The 20,628-nt window shown below is 48.9% G+C and overlaps 3 protein-coding genes across 6 annotated transcripts in view; 2 read left to right on the forward strand and 1 right to left on the reverse strand.

Annotated features, from left to right (window-relative positions):
• The window catches only part of VRK3 (VRK serine/threonine kinase 3), a 43,013-nt gene extending 35,658 nt beyond the window's left edge, over positions 1-7,355 (reverse strand). The window contains exons 1-3 of one of the 4 annotated variants that reach the window (XM_029242053.1): positions 7,252-7,355; positions 5,701-5,763; positions 484-620 (exon numbers count right to left, since the gene is read on the reverse strand). In XM_029242053.1, the coding sequence (XP_029097886.1) occupies positions 484-619 (136 nt within the window). In that variant the 5' untranslated portion in view covers position 620; positions 5,701-5,763; positions 7,252-7,355. Of the gene's footprint in view, positions 1-483; positions 3,234-5,700; positions 5,900-7,251 lie in introns of those variants that run through there. The other 3 variants (XM_029242071.1, XM_029242064.1, XM_029242080.1) reach the window with 3 other exon arrangements.
• Positions 7,356-7,791: 436 nt separating this feature from the next.
• On the forward strand, positions 7,792-13,608 carry LOC114903767 (zinc finger protein 473-like). Its single transcript, XM_029237022.1, has 3 exons — positions 7,792-7,883; positions 11,203-11,358; positions 13,085-13,608. The coding sequence occupies exons 2-3, from the start codon at positions 11,350-11,352 to the stop codon at positions 13,373-13,375; spliced, it is 300 nt and encodes a 99-aa protein (XP_029092855.1). The 5' UTR covers positions 7,792-7,883; positions 11,203-11,349; the 3' UTR covers positions 13,376-13,608.
• A 518-nt stretch (positions 13,609-14,126) lies between these two features.
• ZNF473 (zinc finger protein 473) lies at positions 14,127-20,406 on the forward strand. Its single transcript, XM_029236206.1, has 3 exons — positions 14,127-14,193; positions 16,308-16,397; positions 17,683-20,406. The coding sequence occupies exons 1-3, from the start codon at positions 14,127-14,129 to the stop codon at positions 20,244-20,246; spliced, it is 2,721 nt and encodes a 906-aa protein (XP_029092039.1). The 3' UTR covers positions 20,247-20,406.
• Positions 20,407-20,628: the final 222 nt, after the last annotated feature.

Consider the following 20,628-nt stretch of genomic DNA (forward strand, 5'->3'; position numbering starts at 1 on the left):
AAGGGAGAGCTGATGAGATCTGCTGGAGGGCTGTAGTCATGGGGTGGGAGAGAAAGAGGACTCGAGGATGACTCCATGGTCTGAGAAACTGAATAAGCTGAACTGCTGTTACCTCGATGGGATAGTCTATGGAAGGGGCAGGTGGGGCGTGGCAGTCATATCAGGAGCTTAGTTCTGGGCATGCGGAGACACTTATGGGACATCCAATAGATGTCAAGCAGGGAGTCTGATATATATGAATGTAGATTTCAGGGGAAGAGTCCAAGCTGGAGACAGAAATGCGTGAGCTGTCAACTTCAGAGCCACGAGCCTGATAAAACGCCAAGAAACTCTGTATGGGGAGAGCCTGAGCTCTGGGCTTCTCCGGTATCCATGCAGGGTCAGGCAGACTGCAAAGGTGTCTGTCCTTCCTTCCCAAACGCACACACGCACGCACACACATCACCCCTCCTAAAGGGAGAAGCATAAAGCCCCGGTTCTTACCTTGGGAGGATGACATAGACGGCTTGACAAAGGTCTGGGACCCCTCGTGCTCCTCTGTAGGCAGAGGTTTTCCGCAGTAGGGGCAGAATTTGAAAGTTGCTTCAACACCTTTGCCACAGCCTGGACAGGAGATCATGCTAGAAAACAGAAGTGGGGTCGGGGGACAGGAAGCTGGAAGAAAACTTAATCCACTGCCGATGAGCAGTCACCTGAGTTCCCCATGATGATGAGATTACAGAAAGAAGAAAAGTTATCATACCTGGAATACCCTCTCTCACAAAGTGGCCACTCCTTTTTTTTTCTTTTTTGGCTGCACTGCACGGCATGTGCGATCTTAGTTCCCTGGCCAGGGATCGAACCTGTGCCCTCCTGCAGTGGAAGTACAGCATCCTAACCACTGGACCGCCAGGGAATTCCCAGAAAGTGGCCACTCGTAAAATGAGTTCTCAGGGACTTCCTGGTGGTCCAGAGGTTAAGACTCTGCACTTCCACTGCAGGGGGCACGGGTCTGATCCCTGGTCAGGGAACTAAGATCCCACGTGCCGCGGCCAAGGGGGGGAGAAAAAGTGAGTTCTCGCTCCGTGTCCAGCCTCTAGCCACCTGTCTCTCCCTAATGGCCCAGGGCAGGTACAAAGAAGAACAAATGCAGAGTGAAACTGCAGCACTCACAAAAGATATGAGAATGGCTTGAGGTCAATAAAAGTTCTGCAGAACTGCTCCAATCACGGAAGCATTGAGGGTCTTCAGCTGTAATTGTGATGCTCATTTCTTGAACCATGTTATGGGGAAGGTAGAGACCATTAGTGCTTACCAGATATCCACATCCTCCCCTTCACTTCCCAGGATCCTCTGCAGTGAGATTGGGGCCACTAGTTTTGGCTACTTCTGGCCAATAGGGTGTGAATGGAAGTTACTTCCCAGCTGAGGCAGTTAAGAGCCCAAGTACCTCCTCTGTCCACCCATCCTCTTCAGGGATGGCCCAGATGGTCCATACTCCAGATGGCATAGGTACAAGATGAAGCAGGGCTGCCTGGTCCATGTCGCAATCTCATGACGGGCAAATAAACTTACATTGTATTAAGCCACTAAGATTTCAGGGTTTACTTGTTACTACAGCACATCCTACCCTATCCTGACTAACTTAGAGGGGTAACGGGTGTTCACTACATTATCCTCTAAGCCTTGTGTATTTCTGCAATACTTCCTAATACTTTAAAAAATCAAAGGCAAAATCACACATAGAGCCTACAACAAATGAGGATACAGCAGGTGTATTCATTTGCTTGGGCAGCCACAACTCAATACCATGGACTAGGTGGCTTAAACAACAGGAATTTATTTTCTCACAATTTTGGAGGCTAGAAGTCCGGGATCGAGGTATCAGCAAGTTTGGCTTCTTCTGAGGCCTCTCTCCTTGACTTGCAGATGGCTGCCTTCTCACTGTGTCCTCACACGGTTGTCCCTCTGTGTTCTAATCCCCTCTTCTTATTGGATTAGGGCCTATCGTAGTCTGTTTGAGTGGCTATAATAAAATATCACAGACTACTGGGTGGCTTACAATCAACAAAAGTTTATTTCTCACAGTTCTGGAGACCGGGATGTCCAAGATCAAGGTGCCACCGTGGCTGGGTTATGGTAAAGGCCCTCTTCTGGGCTACAGACTGACAACTTCACCCTGTGTCCTCACATGGAGGAAGGGGCTGGGGAACTCTCTGGGTCTCTTTTATAAGGGCACTAATCCCATTCATGAGAGCTCCACCCTTCCGACCTACCCACCTCCCAAAGGCCCCACCTCCTAATGCCGTCACATTGGGCATTTCATTTCAACATATGAGTTTTGCGGGGGGACACAAATGTTCAGACCACAGCAGGCCCACCCTAAAGACCTCGCTTTAATTACCTCTTTAAAGGCCCTATCTCCAAATACAGATGCATTCTGAGATACTCAGGGTTAGAGTTTCCTAAAAATATGAATTTTTGCGGGATACAACTTAGCCCGTAAGAGCAGGATGAAACTAGTTCATAAATGAAGCAGAGAAACTCAACAGGGATGACAGTGCAATAGGCATTTCCAATGAATATATTTTAAATAGCAAAAGAAAAAAGCAAAATTATTTTATTTGTTTTTTATTCTAAGATTCAGTGTACAGTCCCAGTTATAAGCTGGGATATCAAAATAGAAGTCAAAATAAACTTGTGCTCGAGACTTCATTTTGCCTTGCAAGACAAAGTTCTTTTCTTTTTACTTTCATTTATTTATCTTTGACAAATAACAACTGTCTATATTTAAAGTGTACAACTTGTTTATATATGTGTGTGTATATATATATAAATAATTCTAATTTGCCATATATGTATATATGACAAATTAAAATTATAATGGAGTGATCATAGTTTAGACATACAAAAATGGAACTGGGCAGTCATTGAGGATCTGGTCTCAGGACTTTCCTGCGACACTGAGAACTTGAACTTTCTGTGAACTATACCTAACCCCAGGACACCAGCCATTTTTAAAACAACATCTGCCACCTGGAACCTTGTGTCTCAGGGCTGTTCCCCCTTGTATAGATGCAACCATTCTGACCCCAACCAATCCTTGCTTAACAAACACCCTACTTCTTGCCAGCTTCATTTTTTTTTTTTAACATCTTTATTGGAATATAATTGCTTTACAATGGTGTGTTAGTTTCTGCTTCATAACAAAGTGAATCAGCTATACATATACATATATCCCCGTATCTCCTCTCTCTTGCGTCTCCCTCCCACCCCCCCTATCCCACCCCTCTAGGTGATCACAAAGCTGGTATCCCTGTGCTATGCAGCTGCTTCCCACTAGCTATCTATTTTACATTTGGTAGTGTATATATGTCCATGCCACTCTCTTCATCCCGGCTTACCCTTCCCACTCCCCATGTCCTCAATTTCATTCTCTACGTCTGCATCTTTATTCCTGTCCTGCCCCTTCAGAACCATTTTTTTTTTTTTAGATTCCATATATATGTGTTAGCATATGGTATTTGCTTTTCTCTTTCTGACTTACTTCACTCTGTATGACAGACTCTAGGTCCATCCACCTCACTACAAATAACTCAGTTTTGTTTCTTTTTATGGCTGAGTAATATTCCACTGCATATATGTGCCACATCTTCTTTATCCATTCACCTGTCGATGGGCATTTAGGTTGCTTCCATATCTGGCTATTGTAAATAGTGCTGCAATGAACACTGTGGTACATGACTCTTTTTGAATTATGGTTTTCTCAGGGTATATGCCCAGTAGTGGGATTGCTGGGTCACACGGTAGTCCTGTTTTTAGTTTTTTAAGGAACCTCCATGCTGTTCTCCATAGTGGCTGTATCATCTAATTATAATTCTTGATAAACAACTAATGTAACTAATTGTGGCTTTGCAGTTTTTGCCTTTAGAAGCTTCCTTCATTTGTAGTCCAGTGGAACACAATTCAAGTTGCTGCTTCTTTTTTTTTTTTTAATTGTAATACGTATATATGTATTTCTTTATTAGGATGCCCTCAAGTACTTCTTGAATCTGGGTCTCCTGGGCTGCAGTCCTAACAAACCCCAAATAAATCCCTCTTTATTTCAGTCAGTCTCCGTTTCTGAAAGTCTGGTTAACAGTATACATTATGAAACGATCACCACAATCAAACTAATTAACATATCCATCACCTCTTATAGCTCCAATTTGTATGTGTGTGTGGGGGGGGTAAGGACACTTGAGATCTACTCTCAGCAAATTTCAAGTATACAATTAGTTATTATTTACTATAGCTGCCATGCTATACATTAGGTCTCCAGAACTTATTCATCTTATAATGGGAAGTTTATACCCTTTGATCAATATCTCTTTTCCCCCACAGCCTCTGGTAAGCACCGTTCCACTCACTGTTACTATGAGTTTGACAATTTTTTTTTAGATTCCACATATATGTCAGATCATGCCATATTTATCTTTCTGTGTCTGGCTCAGTCTAATTAAAACCTTTTCCTTTATTCACTGTAAAGACTGGTTTCTGTTGAGAATGCAAACAGTAGAGTCCTTAAAATCACAGGCTCTGGTCCCAGGCTGCCTGGATTTGAATTCCAGATGTGCTCCTTGCTGGGCATGTTACTTAACCTCTCTGTGCCTCAGTCTGCCCAATGGTAAAACGGGGCTTTTAACAATTCCTGTCCGACAGAGTGGCTGGTGGCCTAAATGCAATACATTTCTATCAGTTGCTAAGAACAGGGGCCCGGCCCACAGAAAGCCTTTTAAGTTAGTGGTTGTTATTACCCTATCATGCCCTGTATCCCACTTATCATCTTGCATTTGTTAACGTTTCTATTCCTCCCTTTTCTCTTTCCATATCCTAAGTTCTGAGCCTCTCAGGTCTCTCCATTTCCTCTTGGTGCTAACTCATGGAATTCCAGTGCTTGCCCTTGAAACACACAGGCCGTCCAAACAGCCCATGAAAGAAATCTCAACCAGAGGAGAAAAGGGTTCCTCTTCCCCTTGGCCTGCAGAAGAGCACAAACCACGCTGTGGCATAAAACTGCCTTTCTGTTATTTTACACAAGTTGTGTAAGACATATGATTTCAAAACTGCCGCCAAGTGTTCTTTAGCCTCTAAGAAGGTTGTAATCCTGATTGGTCATGTGACTTAATCATTTGCTTTCCTGGTAATAACATTTAAATGGACATCCCTAGCTTTTCGAAGATATAAATACTGGTGAGCATTTTTTTAAGCTAGAAGAGTCACCATCACTTCTCCCTTCGGGCCATGACAAACCAGAAACCCTTGTGTGATGTTGGAGCCACAAGATCAAAACTGTCTAGAGGACAGCTACCCTGGAGAGTTGCTCCAGACCTTGTATTAGTGAGAAACTGGTGTCTGGGTTAATTTACTGAGATTTGGGGGTCAATTGTTACTGCAGCATGGTCTAGCCTAGTCTGACTAATACACTCAAGACTGCTAGGTTACTTATGTAAATAAAAGTTTGAAAATTTGAGGCGGTTTCAGTGGAATTTCCCCAGGTGCCAAGTGCTGTCAGATAAAGACAGCTTTTAGGAATGGGTAAGTGCCTGGACCACTGCCACGCCGCTGATAACCTTTCTCCTGGGAGTGAAGTCTGCGAGCAGTAACACACGGGAGATGCAGCAGGAGCAGGCTGTTGGTGGGGAATAGGACTTAAGGGGCATATGTCCCAGGGGATGGTACCTTTATGGGGTCACGGTCTGGCCCTCAGACTCACTGGGCTGGAAACTCCATCTTAACTGTGTCCTGTAAGTGAAAAGAGGTGGAGAGGCTGACTCAGGTTTGCTGCACATGTAAGTAAAAGATAACGGTTGGGACTTCCCTGGTGGCGCAGTGGTTAAGAATCCGCCTGCCAGTGCAGGGGACATGGGTTCGAGCCCTGGTCCGGGAAGATCCCATATGCCACGGAGCAACTAAGCCCATGCGCTGCAACTACTGAGACTGCGCTCTAGAGCCCACAAACCACAACTACTGAAGCCCGCGTGCCTAGAGCCTCTGATCCACAACAAGAGAAGCCACCCAATGAGAAGCCCGCGTACCTCAAAGAAGAGTAGCCCCTGCTCGCCACAACTAGAGAAAGCCTGCGCGCAGCAACGAAGACCCAACGCAGGCAAATAAATAAATAAATAAATAAATATTTTTAAAAAAGATAATGGTTAATGTTTATTGAGCATTGGCTATGCAGCCAACATGTGCTAAGTTTGTTCATTCACTCATTCGCTCAATAATTATTCACTGGGCTTCCCTGGTGGCGCAGTGGTTGAGAGTCCGCCTGCCGATGTAGGGTCCCACACGCCGCGGAGTGGCTGGGCCCGTGAGCCATGGCCGCTGAGCCTGTGCGTCCAGAGCCTGTGCTCCGCAACGGGAGAGGCCACAACAGTGAGAGGCCCGCGTAGCGCAAAACAACAACAACAACAATTATTCACTGAACTCCTAATATGTGCTTGCTACTGCGGATACAGCAGCAAAGGAAACAAACAAGGCTCCTGACCCGACAAAGCTCATTCTAGTGGGGGAAGACAAGTTTAATAAATAAGAAAGCAACTGTTTAATACGTCACGTGGAAGTACAGCTATACTAAACTCTCAATAAATATGTATGGAAGAAACAAGGGAGTCTCAGTGTTGACGTCGCCGGTCCAAGGTCATAGGGCTAGCTCAGGACTCAGAGTCAAGGCTCCAACATTCAGGCCAGTCTTTATCATTCATTCACCCATTTTCATTACTTACTCAACAAACACTTACTGAACATCTGCTATGTGTTAAATACTGTGCCCCTCCTGGAAGAGCTAAAGATTAGACTCTAACTTAGGGCAGGAGGGCTAATCACCTAGGTGACAGGATTCGCCTCGGCCCCGTCCTCCGCGGAAACAAGGGATGACGTAGTACCACGGCGGGGCGTCTGTCGAACTCCCCATTAGCTCCGCCCCTCTCCGTCGTAGCCACGCCTATCACCAAGAGCCCGAAGAAGCTGGGGACACTTGGAGCCGGCAGGTTATTTCGGAGACCAGAAGCTTCTTTCATCCCGACCCCCGACGCCCGCTCCCAGGGGCTCCGCCTCCCACAAAGAGTCGCGCTCACGTCACAGGCACCACGACCGAACTCTGGCTAGGGTATCAAGAGACCTCCCCCTGCTCCGCTTCTCCTTCCCCTCACCTCTAGATTTGGTGAGGGGAGTGGGGAGACACATATTTGCAGCCAGACCCTCGAACCCGCCAGGGGAACTGTGACTCACCTTCTCAGTTGCCCCGCGAAAACTTCCGCTTGGGCGGAAGGCGCTGCGCGCGCACCCTCTCCCTCGCGGAAGAACTGCGGCCGCGCAGCCTACGCAGACCTCCGAATTGCCCGCGGGCTGTGCCTTCCTGAGAACTCCATTTCCCAGGCACCTTCGCGGCAGACCAGCCCTCTGACTCACGGCTGGGGGAGGGATTATTCCCTCATCACCCAACCCCATTCCACATTCTGTGAAACGCTTCCTCGTTCTATTGCGCATATGCCAACGTGGAGCCAATCGTAAGGAGGGATGAACTACGAAGACTGACTAGGTTGTCCTTCAAAAGCTGGACTACAATACCCAGATGCCACCTGATGCCGAGTCTCTTTCTACTCTATTTCCCAGTGTGCTCAGCGGGGCCTCTGAGGACGAAGAAGAGGGTGGAGATGGGAAGACAAGAAAAGGCGTCCGCATAGCTCTCTGGGAAACGGGGTCCTGGGGCTGGCGCGGAGGATCCTGGGTGGGGAGTAACTCTGAAGAGGTTCTCCCGGTAACGGAAATGGCTGCGGGGAGGCGCGTGTCCGAGCAGTTGGGTCTCCGGCTCCCACCCGTTTGGGGTCGAGTCTTTTAACCTGGCTGACCGCAGTCTCGAGGTGAGGAGACGCCGGGGCTGGGATCGCTGAAGACGAGAGGTGACGGAATGCTTTTGGGGAGACTTCGGCACTGGGCGAGTCGCCTTGGGCTGTGGGTATCTAGGTGGAGTCTTGAGCCCTTGTTCAGAGTTACAAGCCAGGATCTTTATGAGTGGTTTCCAACTCTCACCGGCAGCCCAGAGAGGATCGATTCTATTTTATTTTATTCTTGGGTTTGGAAACTGAGGCTGAAGGAGGGGGTGAGTTACCTGAAGTCTTTGGCAGAGCTGGGTCGGATCTTGAGGGATGAATGAATGGCAGTTCCTTAGAAAGTCAAGATATTTACCATTTATTTGGGCGCTACCTGTGTGCCAGGCGCCGCTCTGTCCTCGCATTTTCTCTTGTCAGCTCCGCAGCCACCAGGATCATCTCGGGAATCAGAATTTTTCAGAATTTAGAGAGTTAGTAGGGTGCATGTTTCATAACTAGGCAACACCCCCAAGCGAGATCTGGGGCAATTCTTGGAAATCGAGTATTTCTGCCGGAAAAGGCATGAATACCCACACTAAAGGGGAATAAAGAATATACATAGCCTGTGGCAATTCGGGTTCAGATTGGCTGCCAATTTTTGAATAAAGTTCTGGTTTTCAGAGCCTTACGTTTTCAGAATTGTAGACAAGAGATTGTGGATGAGTTGTATCTGCCCCATTTTGTACATGAAGAAACAGGCACAGAAAGGGTGAATGATCTGGCCATGGTCCCACACCAGGAAGAGGCAAGATTCCCTGACTCCAGGGCCTAAGGTTTTCCAGTCCTATTTGTCTCAAGTTATTATGACAGGCTGGGTGACCTTGAGCTTCGCATCAGGGCTCCAGTTTCTTCCCTCCCAGGGCTGAGAGTGTATGAGATGTGGACAGAACGGGATCTGGAAACTGTACGTAGAGTTCTCAAACTCAGATGTCTATAAGCGTCAGGCAGATAAGGAAAAGGAGAGAAGAGGTCTGGGTGAGGGCTGTGGGGCATCTGGGAGGGCTCACCCCATCTAAAGCGGGGTGCGGGGGTAGCTCTAAACGGCCTCCAACAAACTAGCTTCATGGGAATGCAGACCCCATGTGGCCAAATCCTAGGATTTTTCAGAAGCTGGAAATCAAGTTTTTAGGTGAAATCTCCCAGCTTTTAAGTTTGGGATTATTTAAAAGAATTTTCTGTCAAAACACTCAGTGCCAACTCAGGCCAGATAAAACATCTGTGGGGCTTCCCTGGTGGCGCAGTGGTCGAGAGTCCGCCTGCCGATGCAGGGGACATGGGTTCGTGCCCCGGTCCGGGAAGATCCCACATGCCGCGGGGCGGCTGGGCCCGTGAGCCATGGCCGCTGAACCTGCGCATCCGGAGCCTGTGCTCCAAAACGGGAGAGGCCACAACAGTGAGAGGCCCGCGTACCGCAAAAAAAAAGACCCCCAAACAAAAAACATCTGTGGATTGGACATAGGGAACAGACTTCTGGTGGCCAAGGGAGATGGGGGCTGGGGGAGGGACAGATTGGGAGTTTGGGATTAGCAGATGCAAACTATTATATATAGACTGGATAAACAACAAGGTCCTACTATGTAGCACAGGGAACTACATTCAATATCCTGTAGTAAACCATAATAGAAAAGAATATGAAAAAGAATATATATATATATATACACACATATACTGTATGTACATATATATATAAATAATGGAATCACTTTGCTGTATACCAGAAACTAACACAACATTGTAAATCAACTTTACTTCAATAAAATAAAGTTTTAAAAATCTGTGGATCAAATTATACTAAAAAGTCACGGCTTAACCTCTGTTGTGAGGGAAATCCTCGTTGGGTAAAATGTTAGCACTTATTATAGGTCTACCACATTCCCTTATCTGCAGTCACAAAATCTAGAAAGCTCTGAAAACCAAACATTATTTTCTATGGATTTGGTGCCCGCAACTGATTAGAACTGCTGTGATTTATTACTTTTACTTATCCTACCTAGAGTGAATATTGATACCTCTGTTCTAGAAATATCAAAGTATTCGATTATGAAATGCTCCCGCCAGCGCCCTCCCCCCACCCCACTGCATTGGGATTCTAATGAAATACACCATATATATGGTGGATCACCTTTTTTTTTTTATAAGAGTTTTTTTTTTTGGATGTGGACCATTTTTTAAAGTTTTTATTGAATTTGTTACCATATTGCTTCCGTTTTATGTTTTGGTTTTTTGGCCATGAGGCATGTGGGATCTTAGTTCCCCAACCAGGGATCGAACCCACACCCCCTGCATTGGAAGGCGAAGTCTTAACCATTGGACAGCCAGGGAAGTCCCTGGATTATCTTTCTTTTTTTTTTTTAAACGAATACCCATAGCTCTTTATTTATTTATTTATTTTTTGAGGTACGCGGGTCTCTCACTGTTGTGGCGGAGCACAGGCTCCGGACGCGCAGGCTCAGCAGCCATGGCTGATCAGCGGCATGTGGGATCTTCCTGGACCAGGGCACGAACCCGTGTCACCTGCATCGGCAAGCGGACTCCCAACTACTGCGCCACCAAGGAAGCCCCTGGATTATCTTTTTAAAGTCTGAAAATTTCTGAATTCAAAGCATACCTGGCCCCAGAGACTTAAGAATTGTGGACCTGTGTCGTTGCTGATTCATGATATGGAATGCTTTTGACACCCCATAGGTATATGCTACTTAGGAAATACACAGTGGCCGCACCAGTGGTACAGTGTTTTGCATACTATGGGTCATGAAAATAACTCGGGGGGCAGTGACCATAATTTTTTTTAATGAAGTAAAATAAAAACAACCAGAATGGTAAACATCCCAGTCCATCCTACTTTGTAAGATGAAGTATTGTTTCATGAAGCTTTTGTTCAGTTATGTATGCAAATGAGTAGTCATGGTATATATTGTCTGTGTTACTGTGGGTCATGGTTTAAAAAAAAAGGTTGAAGAAACATCAACAGTCTTGGAGGCTCACCTGGACTCAAGTCTTAGAGATGAGAATCAGAAATATCAGAAGCATCGTCCCAGGGGTTCAGTTAGAGACACATGTGTTCTGTCAACAAATATTTTAAAAATCCCTACTGTGTGCCAGGCACTGTGCACACAGTGGGAAGCAAGACAGAAGGTTCCGCCAAGGTGATAGATCTGAATCTCCACCTCTCCCAAGTGGGTATTTACTGGCTGTATTTACTGACTGTGAGTGCCAAGAAGGGTTGTGAAGTGGCCTTGAGGGCTCTGAAGCACAGGAGAAACGTGGGGCTGGGTGATTTCAGTAAACAGAATTGTTGTGGTTCCTGCAGGGAGACTTATGTTCTGACTCCTCCTCCTGCTTCTGGAAGTTTTGGGGACTCCTCCAGTGTGGCCAGAGTCAGCCCTACGAGGAAGGGACACTTTCTCCCAGGAGGGGGAGCTTAAAGGAGGACTCGGCTGCTGGGCCCCCATTGGCTATGACTGAGGTGAGTCGAGGGTCCCTCCCTATCCTAACCCATCGTCCCCAAAGGCTGCACAGCTGGCCTGCCTTGTTCTGGCTCACTGTCTTATCATGGTCCCCAACTCGATCTTTTTTTTTTTTAAATTAATTTATTTATTTTTGGCTGCGTTGGGTCTTCGTTGCTGTGCGCAGGCTTTCTCTAGTTGCAGCGAGCGGGGGCTACTCTTCGATGCGGTGCGCGGCCTTCTCATTGCGATGGCTTTTCTTTGTTGCAGAGCACGGGCTCTAGGCGCGCAGGCTTCAGTAGTTGGGGCTCGCGGGCTCCGCGGCATGTGGGATCTTCCCAGACCAGGGATTGAACCCGTGTCCCCTGCATTGGCAGGTGGATTCTTACACTGCACCATCAGGGAAGTCCCCCAACTCGATCTTCTTAAAGGAAAGCCCTCACACTGTCGCTCTCCTGCTCAGTATCCTTCCAGGAATCCTTATTGCCTGTAGGATAAAATCCGGGTTTCTGAGCCCATCCCTGCGTGACCTGGGTCCTGCCCCCCTCCACACTGTCTTCTCCGTGTCCCCACACACGCCGTACTCCCTCCTTGGCCTGGTGGTAAAATGTTACTCTGTACTTTCCAGCTTCCCGCCTTTGGTCAGGCTCCTCCCTCTGCTAGAATATACCCCGCCCACCATCTCTGGCTGGTGAGTCTTCCACAGCCTTCAAGACCCAGCTCATTCCCCCCACTTTCCCTGGGCAGCGTCATCTCCTCCCCGCTCTGGTCTCCCATATCACCCCTGCTGCCTCAGCTGTAGCACAAATCCACCCGGATGGGGTGTCCCTGACTATATATATCTGTCAGCCCCACCAGACTTGGCGCTCCACGGGTACAAGTACTGATTGGGACTCATCTCTGGGTCCCCAGGGACCATCACCGGTTTGGCACACAGGAAGCCTCAAGATGTTGTTTGTTTGTTTGTATTTTAATATTTATTTGTTTGCGCTGGGTCTGAGTTGTGGCAGATGGGCTCCTTAGCTGCTGCTTGGCAGCTCCTTAGTTGTGGCACGCATGTGGGATCTAGTTCCCTGACCAGGGATGGAACCTGGGCCCCCTGCACTGGGAGTGCGGAGTCTTATCCACTGTGCCACCAGGGAAGTTCCTCAAGGTGTTTGTGGAATGAGTAAATGAAACAGAAACAGGCTCACAGACACAGAACAGACTTGTGGTTACCAAGTGGGAGGGGGTGGGGGAGGGAAGGATTGGGAGTTTGGGATTAGCAGATGCAAACTATTATATATAGACTAGATAAACAACAAGGCCCTACAGGGAACTATATTCAGTATCCTGTGATAAACCATAAGGGAAAAGAATGTGAAAAAGAATGTATATGTATAACTGAATGACTTTGCTGTACAGCAGAAATTAACATTGTAAATCAACTATAATTTAAAATTTTTTTTTAATTAAAAAAACTTAAAATCTTGAACAAACACTGAGAAAAACAAAAGCCAAGGTAGATGGATGTCAGGATCAGGCAGACCCACCTCTGTGACCTTGAGGGAACCTCACGTCTCCTCTTCAAGACTCCTGTCCTTTTCTAGAAAATACGGGGATGCCCAGTGTCTTACATCTGAAGGTTCTCACAAGACGACTTTTGCCAAAGGCCTGGCGCATGGGGGGCTGGGGGTGCTGAGTAAGCCGTTGGCCCCTCCCTGACCCCAGCCCCGCAGTAATCACTGACAGTGTGTTGCATTCCAGGAATTTGCGACCCTCGAGGACGTAGCCATGGACTTCACCTTGGAGGACTGGGAGCAGCTGGGGCTGGACCAGGGCGACCTGTTCTGGGACACAGCACTGGACAACTACCAGAACCTCTTCCTGCTGAGTGAGTGTCCACCTCAGCCCCAGGGGTCTGTCACTGCCTTGCTTGGTGATCACCCGTGGCTCTCTTGTCACCCATGGAAGGGGCCCCTGCCTCCTGAGCGCCTCAGACCAGCGTACTCAGCTGGCCGATTCTGCAACATTGGCAACGCCTGGCGACCTTTTTGATTGTCACCAGTTGGCAGTGGTGGGTGTGCTCCTGGAATCCAGTAGGTGGAGCCCAGAGGTGCTGCCACATATCCCAGAATGCAGGGATTATCCGACCCCAAATGGCAGTAGTGCCCAGGTTGAGAAACCCTGATCTGGCCCCTGCCTTTCCTGTTATCATGGTAGAAGAATTCCTCCAGCTGACACTTAGGGATCTTTGCATTTGCTGTCCTCTGTCCCCTCCCTGACTCAGGGCTTCCCCTTTTTTCTTTTTTCCCTTAAAAAAAAAAAAAAATATATATATATATATATTTATTTATTTATTTATGGCTGTGTTGGGACTTTGTTGCTATGCGCGGGCTTTCTCTAGTTGCGGCGAGCGGGGGCTACTCTTCGTTGCGCTGTACAGGCTTCTCATTGTGGTGACTTCTCTTGTTGCAGAACATGGGCTCTAGGTGCGTGGGCTTCAGTAGTTGTGGCACGTGGGCTCAGTAGTTGTGTCTCGTGGGCTCAGTGGTTGTGGCACACAGGCTCAGTTGCTCCGTGGCATGTGGGATCTTCCCGGACCAGGTTCGATCCCTGGTCTGGGAAGAGCCGACATTGGGATCCCACTTTGGCAGGCGGATTCTTAACCACTGCACCACCATGGGGCTTCCCTTTTTTAAGACAAACTGCAACCCCATGAGCACTCCCTGCTTTTCCCCTGCCCGGGTTGCCCACTGCTCCTTCATGTTCTGACCGCTCATTTTATGGTCTGTCTCCCTCTGCTAGGATGGGAGCTTCCTGCGGACAGGGACTCGTGCTGCTCCCTGGTGCAGCCCCCGTGTCCGGAACGGACAGTACCCGCTTTGGGGGCTCAACGAATAGATGAGTGAGCAGCAAGAGCCGCTGTGTCAGGAGCTGGGTCTTGTGCTGGGCAAGCGCTTACAATCCTCTCCTCCCATCTTCCAGTCACCGTGCAAGGAAGTCTGGCTCCCTGTTTTCTTGATCCTCCTGAAATCGAGGTTCAGAGAGGGGAATTCACCTTCCCAGCTCTGTGGGAGTCCCCAGGAGCACCCCGACATTTGGTGATTGACTAGGAGGACTCTCGGGACTCAGCGAATGGTCCTACTCACGGCCATTGCTTAATTCCCCCAGCGACCAGGTGCGCCAACACATATGAAATGTCTACGAGGATGCTCATTAGAGACCCAGCACCCAGGTTCTTTACCGGGGGCTGGTCGCATAGGCACCCTCTGCCTGCCACATACCCAAATCCTAGACTCCCCGAAGGGAAGCAGGCGTTTGGGCACAGGGAGCCCCTCTTATTGGTTAGGGAATGCTGGAACCCCCCACTCCCGAAATCCAGCTTCCCAGACACCAGCCAAGGGCCAGCCTTGCGAGCAGGCCTTTCCAAGGAGAGCAGGCAGCCTGCGGCGCTAACCGTTTTCCCTGGGCTGTGAACAGCAGTGTCACCCAGGGAGGGAGCGGCAGGGCTGAGACACTAGGTGGAGCCTGTGCTTCTCTTCATCCATGTCACCTCATCCTGATCAGCTCATTTCCCCTTCTCAAGTTCCTTGCTTCTTTCTTTTCCAAAAGCAGAAAAAATAATTTATTCCAAAAGATTTTTAAAAAGGAAAAAAAGGATTACACACTGAAAAATATCATTTCATGTAATTTTATTGCATTGGGGCAGATTTTCTCTAAACTGCTCAATGTACGCTACAGAAGCAGCTTGTGGGAGGTCAAATCTCAGTGTCTGCAATTTTTAAATTACAATCCATGGTAGAAATGTGTTTCCCTTGACTCCCTGGCACACGTTTGTGTGTCTATATATATGAGTGGTGTAATCGTTTGCTATGGCGCTCTTGCAGATGCCACAAATGTGGCTGAAAACAGCACACACTGACTGATGGTTCTGGAGGTCAGAAGTTTTTTGTTTTCTGTGGTTGTTTTTAATTTATTTGTTTTATTTTATTTTTGGCTGAGCTGGGTCTTCATTGCTGAGCACGGGCTTTCTCTAGTTGCAGCGAGCGGGGTTACTCTTCGTTGTGGTGCGCGGCCTTCTCATTGCAGTGGCTTCTCTTATTGCAGAGTACGGGCTCTAGGTGCGTGGGCTTCAGTAGTTGTGGCACGCAGGCTCAGTAGTTGTGCCTTGCGGGCTCTAAAGCGCAGGCTCAGTAGTTGTGGCGCATGGGCTTAGTTGCTCCGTGGCATGTGGGATCTTCCCAGACCAGGGCTCGAACCTGTGTCCCCTGCATTGGCAGGCGGATTCTTAACCACTGCGCCACCAGGGAAGCCCCATGGAGGTCAGAAGTTTGAAGTGGGTCTGCCTTGGCTGAAATCCAGGTGTGGGCATGGCTGGTTCCTTCTGGAGGCTGTAGGGGAGAATCTCTTTCCTTGCTCTCTTTCAGCTAAAAGATGAAGCCTGCTTGCTGGGCTCATGACCTCTCATCTTTGAAGTTAGCAGTGGCTTTCTCCCCACTGTAGCCCATTTCCCCAGGGATTACAACTCTGTGCTCCCTTCCTTGAGAAAGTTTGCAGGGGGTAGAGTGTGGGATTGAGCTCTGGGACCCCAACACACTTCACGGGGCCTAGCCCACGGAGGCCTCTGGCCGTGTGTGGTCCATGGGTGAATGAATGAATCTCAGGTGGCCGAGGAAGTACCTGCCTCTCCCTGGCCACTCTGCTCATTCCTCAAGAGCTGTTACAGATCCTTTGTGTTCCCAGGCCCAGTTGTCACAGCTCTGATCATTCTGGATTGTGACTGTCCAGGTCCCTCTCCTCCACTGGACTGGAAACCCTGTAGGGCAGGTGTTCCTGAAGTCACCCAGTGCTGCATCTGGTCCTTGGGAGCCGTGCACTGGATAAGGTGCTGAATAGTCAGGAGAGCTGGGAGGTTCCCACTCAGTGGCTGGATGGCCCTCCATGCTGCTGTCATCTGGTTGGTGACAATGCTTTTCTCTCCCTTCAGATCCCCCCAGACCCAATCTGGCCTCCCATCCAGATGATGGGGAAGAGCTGGCGGCCCTGGCGAAAGGAAGCCCAGAGTCAACAGGCCCTGGTGAGTGGGCAGAGAGGGCCCACCAGCACCCAGCGAGCAGGAGGGTGGAGGGGTCGTGGGGTGTGGCCCTTTGTGGGCCCTCCATCTTTGGGACCTCCATCCCACCCGGTTTGTCTACCCAGACAGCTTGATTCCCTGCTTCCGGGCTTCACTCTGCCTTGCACTGGCTTTAGGTCCAGGACCCTCACCCAGCATGCCTTATCTCTGCCAGACTCTGTGTTTAGCACATGGTTGTCCTGTTGCCCTTCCTCTGTCCCCTCCACATCCTTCCAGACTCAGCAGGGGTTGGCCTTCCATTCCCTGAGTTGGTCTCTCCACCTTCTTGCCTTGTGCCCCTTGAGCACTGTGGACCCCCTGTCTACTTGTTTCACCTTCCTTTCATTCAGGCCCATCCTTCCTTCCTGGTCCACAGGGCCTAGCAGATGGCCCATCTGTTAGTAACTCAAGCCTGGGCCTAAATGCTGCCAAGAGCCTTCGGTCTGCCCTCTTCCAGGCCACGGTTTCTCCAGGGGATCCAGTCAAGCAGTGAGGATTCCTAGGTGTTAACACTGGTTGAGACATCCCCAGGAGGAAAAAGCAGAGGCAGGGCCCTGCCTGGGACACTGGAGGCTTTTCTCATTGTTAGGCTGTTAACATGAGGAGAAGGACCCGTGAACCAGAGGCCACGGAGTGGAGGCTGCATGGCTCAGTCTCAGCCTGCACCCCAGCCGTCAGCCTGGAGCTCCATTCTCTGCTCACCTCTCATGAGCTTGTGAACATGGACCTTCTGTAGCCTCCCGTTGAGCACACAGGTGTTTTCACATAGGCCCAGGCTCCTGCAACCGTGGATTTCTGTTTCTGCCACCTTAACATCCAGGCTGGTTCCAAGCATGTGTAACCATGTGCAAACCACCTTTGGGTGTGGTTACAATGATAACCACGTGGTAACAATCATATTGCATTGTTATCATTTATACCTCTTTTCCATTGAGTGCACTTCTCTAGGAAGTGGGCCTTAGCTGATGGGGGTGATGGTGGAGAGTATCCACTGAGAGCCTCCACTTCTCTGTGGAACCCTCGAGGTTGCCCAGCTTCCCTCTTAATCCTCCTGGAAATGGGCTCTGTTTCCTGTGATGCCAGTTCCAGATGGATCACCACTCTGGCCCCGTCTCCTTCTTCATCTCCTTCCCAGATAGGCCTGACTCAGGACCCATCACCTCTTCTCCCTTTTGTCTGCTCTCAGCGTGCAGCTCCCGTCTTTAACCCCCAGGGCACAGGAGACATTTGCTCTTGCCCTCTCTTTCAGACACTGCTGAGGCCAAGACCTCTCCTCTGCCACAGGACTTCTTGGAAGAAGGACTCTTCCAGGAGATTACTGAGATGTTTTCCAAGGATGGCCTCTGGAACTCCCATCTGGAAGAAGCCTACATAGATCAGAGCTGGTTAGATAGTTTGCTTGGAGATCCGGAAAGTCTTCTGAAGTCCGATGTTGTTACCAGCAAGGAAAGTCCCACAGAATGCAAGAGCCACGAACTCGAGAGCCACAAGCTCAAGAGAGGCCTTGGTCCCAAGTCCCTCCCTTTCCCAGGAGCAGGTTCTGTGACTCCTGATCTTCCTGAAAGGAGCCTGACACCCGCTAAGTCTCAGGAAAGTGGGAATGACTTTGGGTGCTACTCAGACCAGAGCCAGCAGGATAACATCCAGGGAGGGGAGAAACCTTATAAATGTGGTCAGTGTGAGAAGAGCTTCAGCCAGAGCTACCATCTGATCCAGCACTGGATTCTTCACACTAGGGAGGACCCCACCGTGCCTCAAGAGAATGAGAAAGATGTCAACCAGAGTTCTTGCCTTTTTGTGCAGTCAGTGTCTCACACAGGCTCCAAATCCTATGTGGATAACAAGTGCGGGAAGACTTCTAGTCAGAATACATACCTCCTGTGGCATCAGAACATTCACAGTGAAGAAGAACCACGTCAGAGTCAAGACAGTGATGGTCCAGCAGGTCAAGACTCACAGCCTGTTGAGTGTCACAAACCACCCCCAGGTGGCAAATCCTACAAATGTAATGAATATGGTGAGAGTTTCAGCCAAACCTTTCATCTCACCCGGTATCAGAAAACCCACACTCGGAAACTCTACGAATGTGCCAGATGTAAGGCAATCTTCAACTTTAACAAATACCTCCTCCAACATCAGAAAATTCATGCTGCAGAAAAGACCGCTGTGTGTCAGGAGTGCGGGAAGGCCTTCAGGCGAAACTCCTTGCTTGTCAAACACCAGTCTGTTCACACTGGAGAAAAACCTTATAAGTGCGACGAGTGCGGGAAACGCTTCAGCCATATCCTGACCTTAAAGACCCACCAGAGGGTTCACAGGGGCGAGAAGCCTTACGAATGCAACACATGTGGGAAAGCCTTTTACCGGAACACTCACCTTAATGAACACCAGAGGGTTCACACGGGCTACAGGCCCCACAAGTGCCACCAATGCATCAAGAGTTTCACCCGGCCCTCCCACCTAAATCGACACCTATCCATTCACGCCATAGAAAAGCCCTACAGCTGTGCAGAATGCAAGGAGACCTTCAGCCACAATGAACACCTTGTTCAGCACCAGAAAATCCACGCTGTGGAAACCCCCTACGAATGTCAGGAGTGTGGTGAGCGCTTCATTTGCCACTCGACCCTAACTTGCCACCAGAGCATTCACACCAAAGAAAAACAAGGACTCGACGAGAGCAGGAAGATCTTGAATGAGAACCCAGAGCACAGAGAGCCTCCAAGGGTCAGTGAGAAGCGCTTTAAGTGTAACAAATGTGAGAAAACCTTCAGCTGCAGCAAATACCTGACTCAGCATGAGCGGATTCATGCCAGGGTGAAGCCCTTTGAGTGTAACCAGTGTGGGAAGGCCTTTAGCCAAAGTTCACAGCTCATCCGCCACCAGAGGATCCACTCTGGAGTGAGGCCGTATGAATGTAGGGACTGCGGGAAGGCCTTCGTTCATAGTGCCTCCCTTGCCAAACATCAGTCCACCCATAAGAGTGAGCACCCCTTTCAATGTAACAAAAGTGGAAAGACCTTCAGCCAAAGTGCATGTCTCTCAGAACATCAGTTAATCCAAACTGCGGAGGAGCCCTTTAAACCTAACAAGTGTGACGAAGTCTTTGCCTACAGTAACCACCTTGTTCAGCATCAGGGAACTCAGGCAGGAAAGAAGCCCTTTGAGCAAAATGAATGCGGGAAAACATCACAGCAGAGCTCGTGCCTTTCCAAGCATCAGAGAATTCACACAGGTGAGAAGCCCTATGAATGTGGTGACTGTGGGAAAACCTTCAACCTGGGCGCTCAACTCATCCGACACCAGAGAGTTCACACTGGAGAAAAGCCTTATGTTTGTCAGGAATGCGGGAAAGCCTTCAGCCAGAGCTCGTGCTTTTCTAAGCATCAGAGAGTTCACACAGGTGAGAAACCCTATGAATGTGGCGACTGTGGGAAAACCTTCAGCCTGGGTGCTGCACTCATCCGACACCGGAGGATTCATACTGGAGAAAAGCCTTATGTTTGTCAGGAATGTGGGAAAGCCTTCAACCAGAGCTCATGCCTTTCTAAGCATCAGAGAGTTCACAGTGGGGAGAAGCCTTTTGTGTGTGCCGAATGTGGGAAAGCCTTCACCCAGAAAGCAAATCTGATGCAGCATCAGAGAACTCACACTGGGGAGAAGCCTTATGCTTGTGATGTGTGTGGGAAAGCCTTTGGCCTTAGAGCCCATCTCAGTCAGCATCAGAGAATTCACACCAAGGAGAAACCACATCAGTGTCCACATTGTCAGAAAGCCTTGTGCTGCTGCTTAGGTCTTAGCCGACATCAGTGAGTTCACACTCCAAAGTAGCAGGTAGCAATTCTGCCCATGGCTGCTGGGTGGCAGCAGGATCCCAGACATCTGAGAATGTGTTCATCCGAGGCCTAAAGTTGAAACCATCCCAGTGTAAGCCCCTCCCCCCAAGAGTAATAAATCTCTTTATTAATAAAGATTGATTAGAAAATTTGCATGCATGAGTTTCATTAAAACAATGAAAACACAAACACTGAGAAGCTGTGGAGCTTTCGAAGTCAGAGTTAGACTGGAGCCAGTCTGCTGAGTTAAATCCCAGCTCTTCCATCTGCCACCTAAGTGACCTAGGGAAAGTCATGGAACCTTTCAGGGCTTCGGTGTCCTCATCTGTAAGGTGGGCAAAATAATAGCTACCTACTTC

Source organism: Monodon monoceros, unplaced genomic scaffold (genome assembly GCF_005190385.1).
Source record: "Monodon monoceros isolate NGI ecotype Baffin Bay Population unplaced genomic scaffold, NGI_Narwhal_1 Super_Scaffold_10, whole genome shotgun sequence".
Taxonomy (NCBI): domain Eukaryota; kingdom Metazoa; phylum Chordata; class Mammalia; order Artiodactyla; family Monodontidae; genus Monodon; species Monodon monoceros.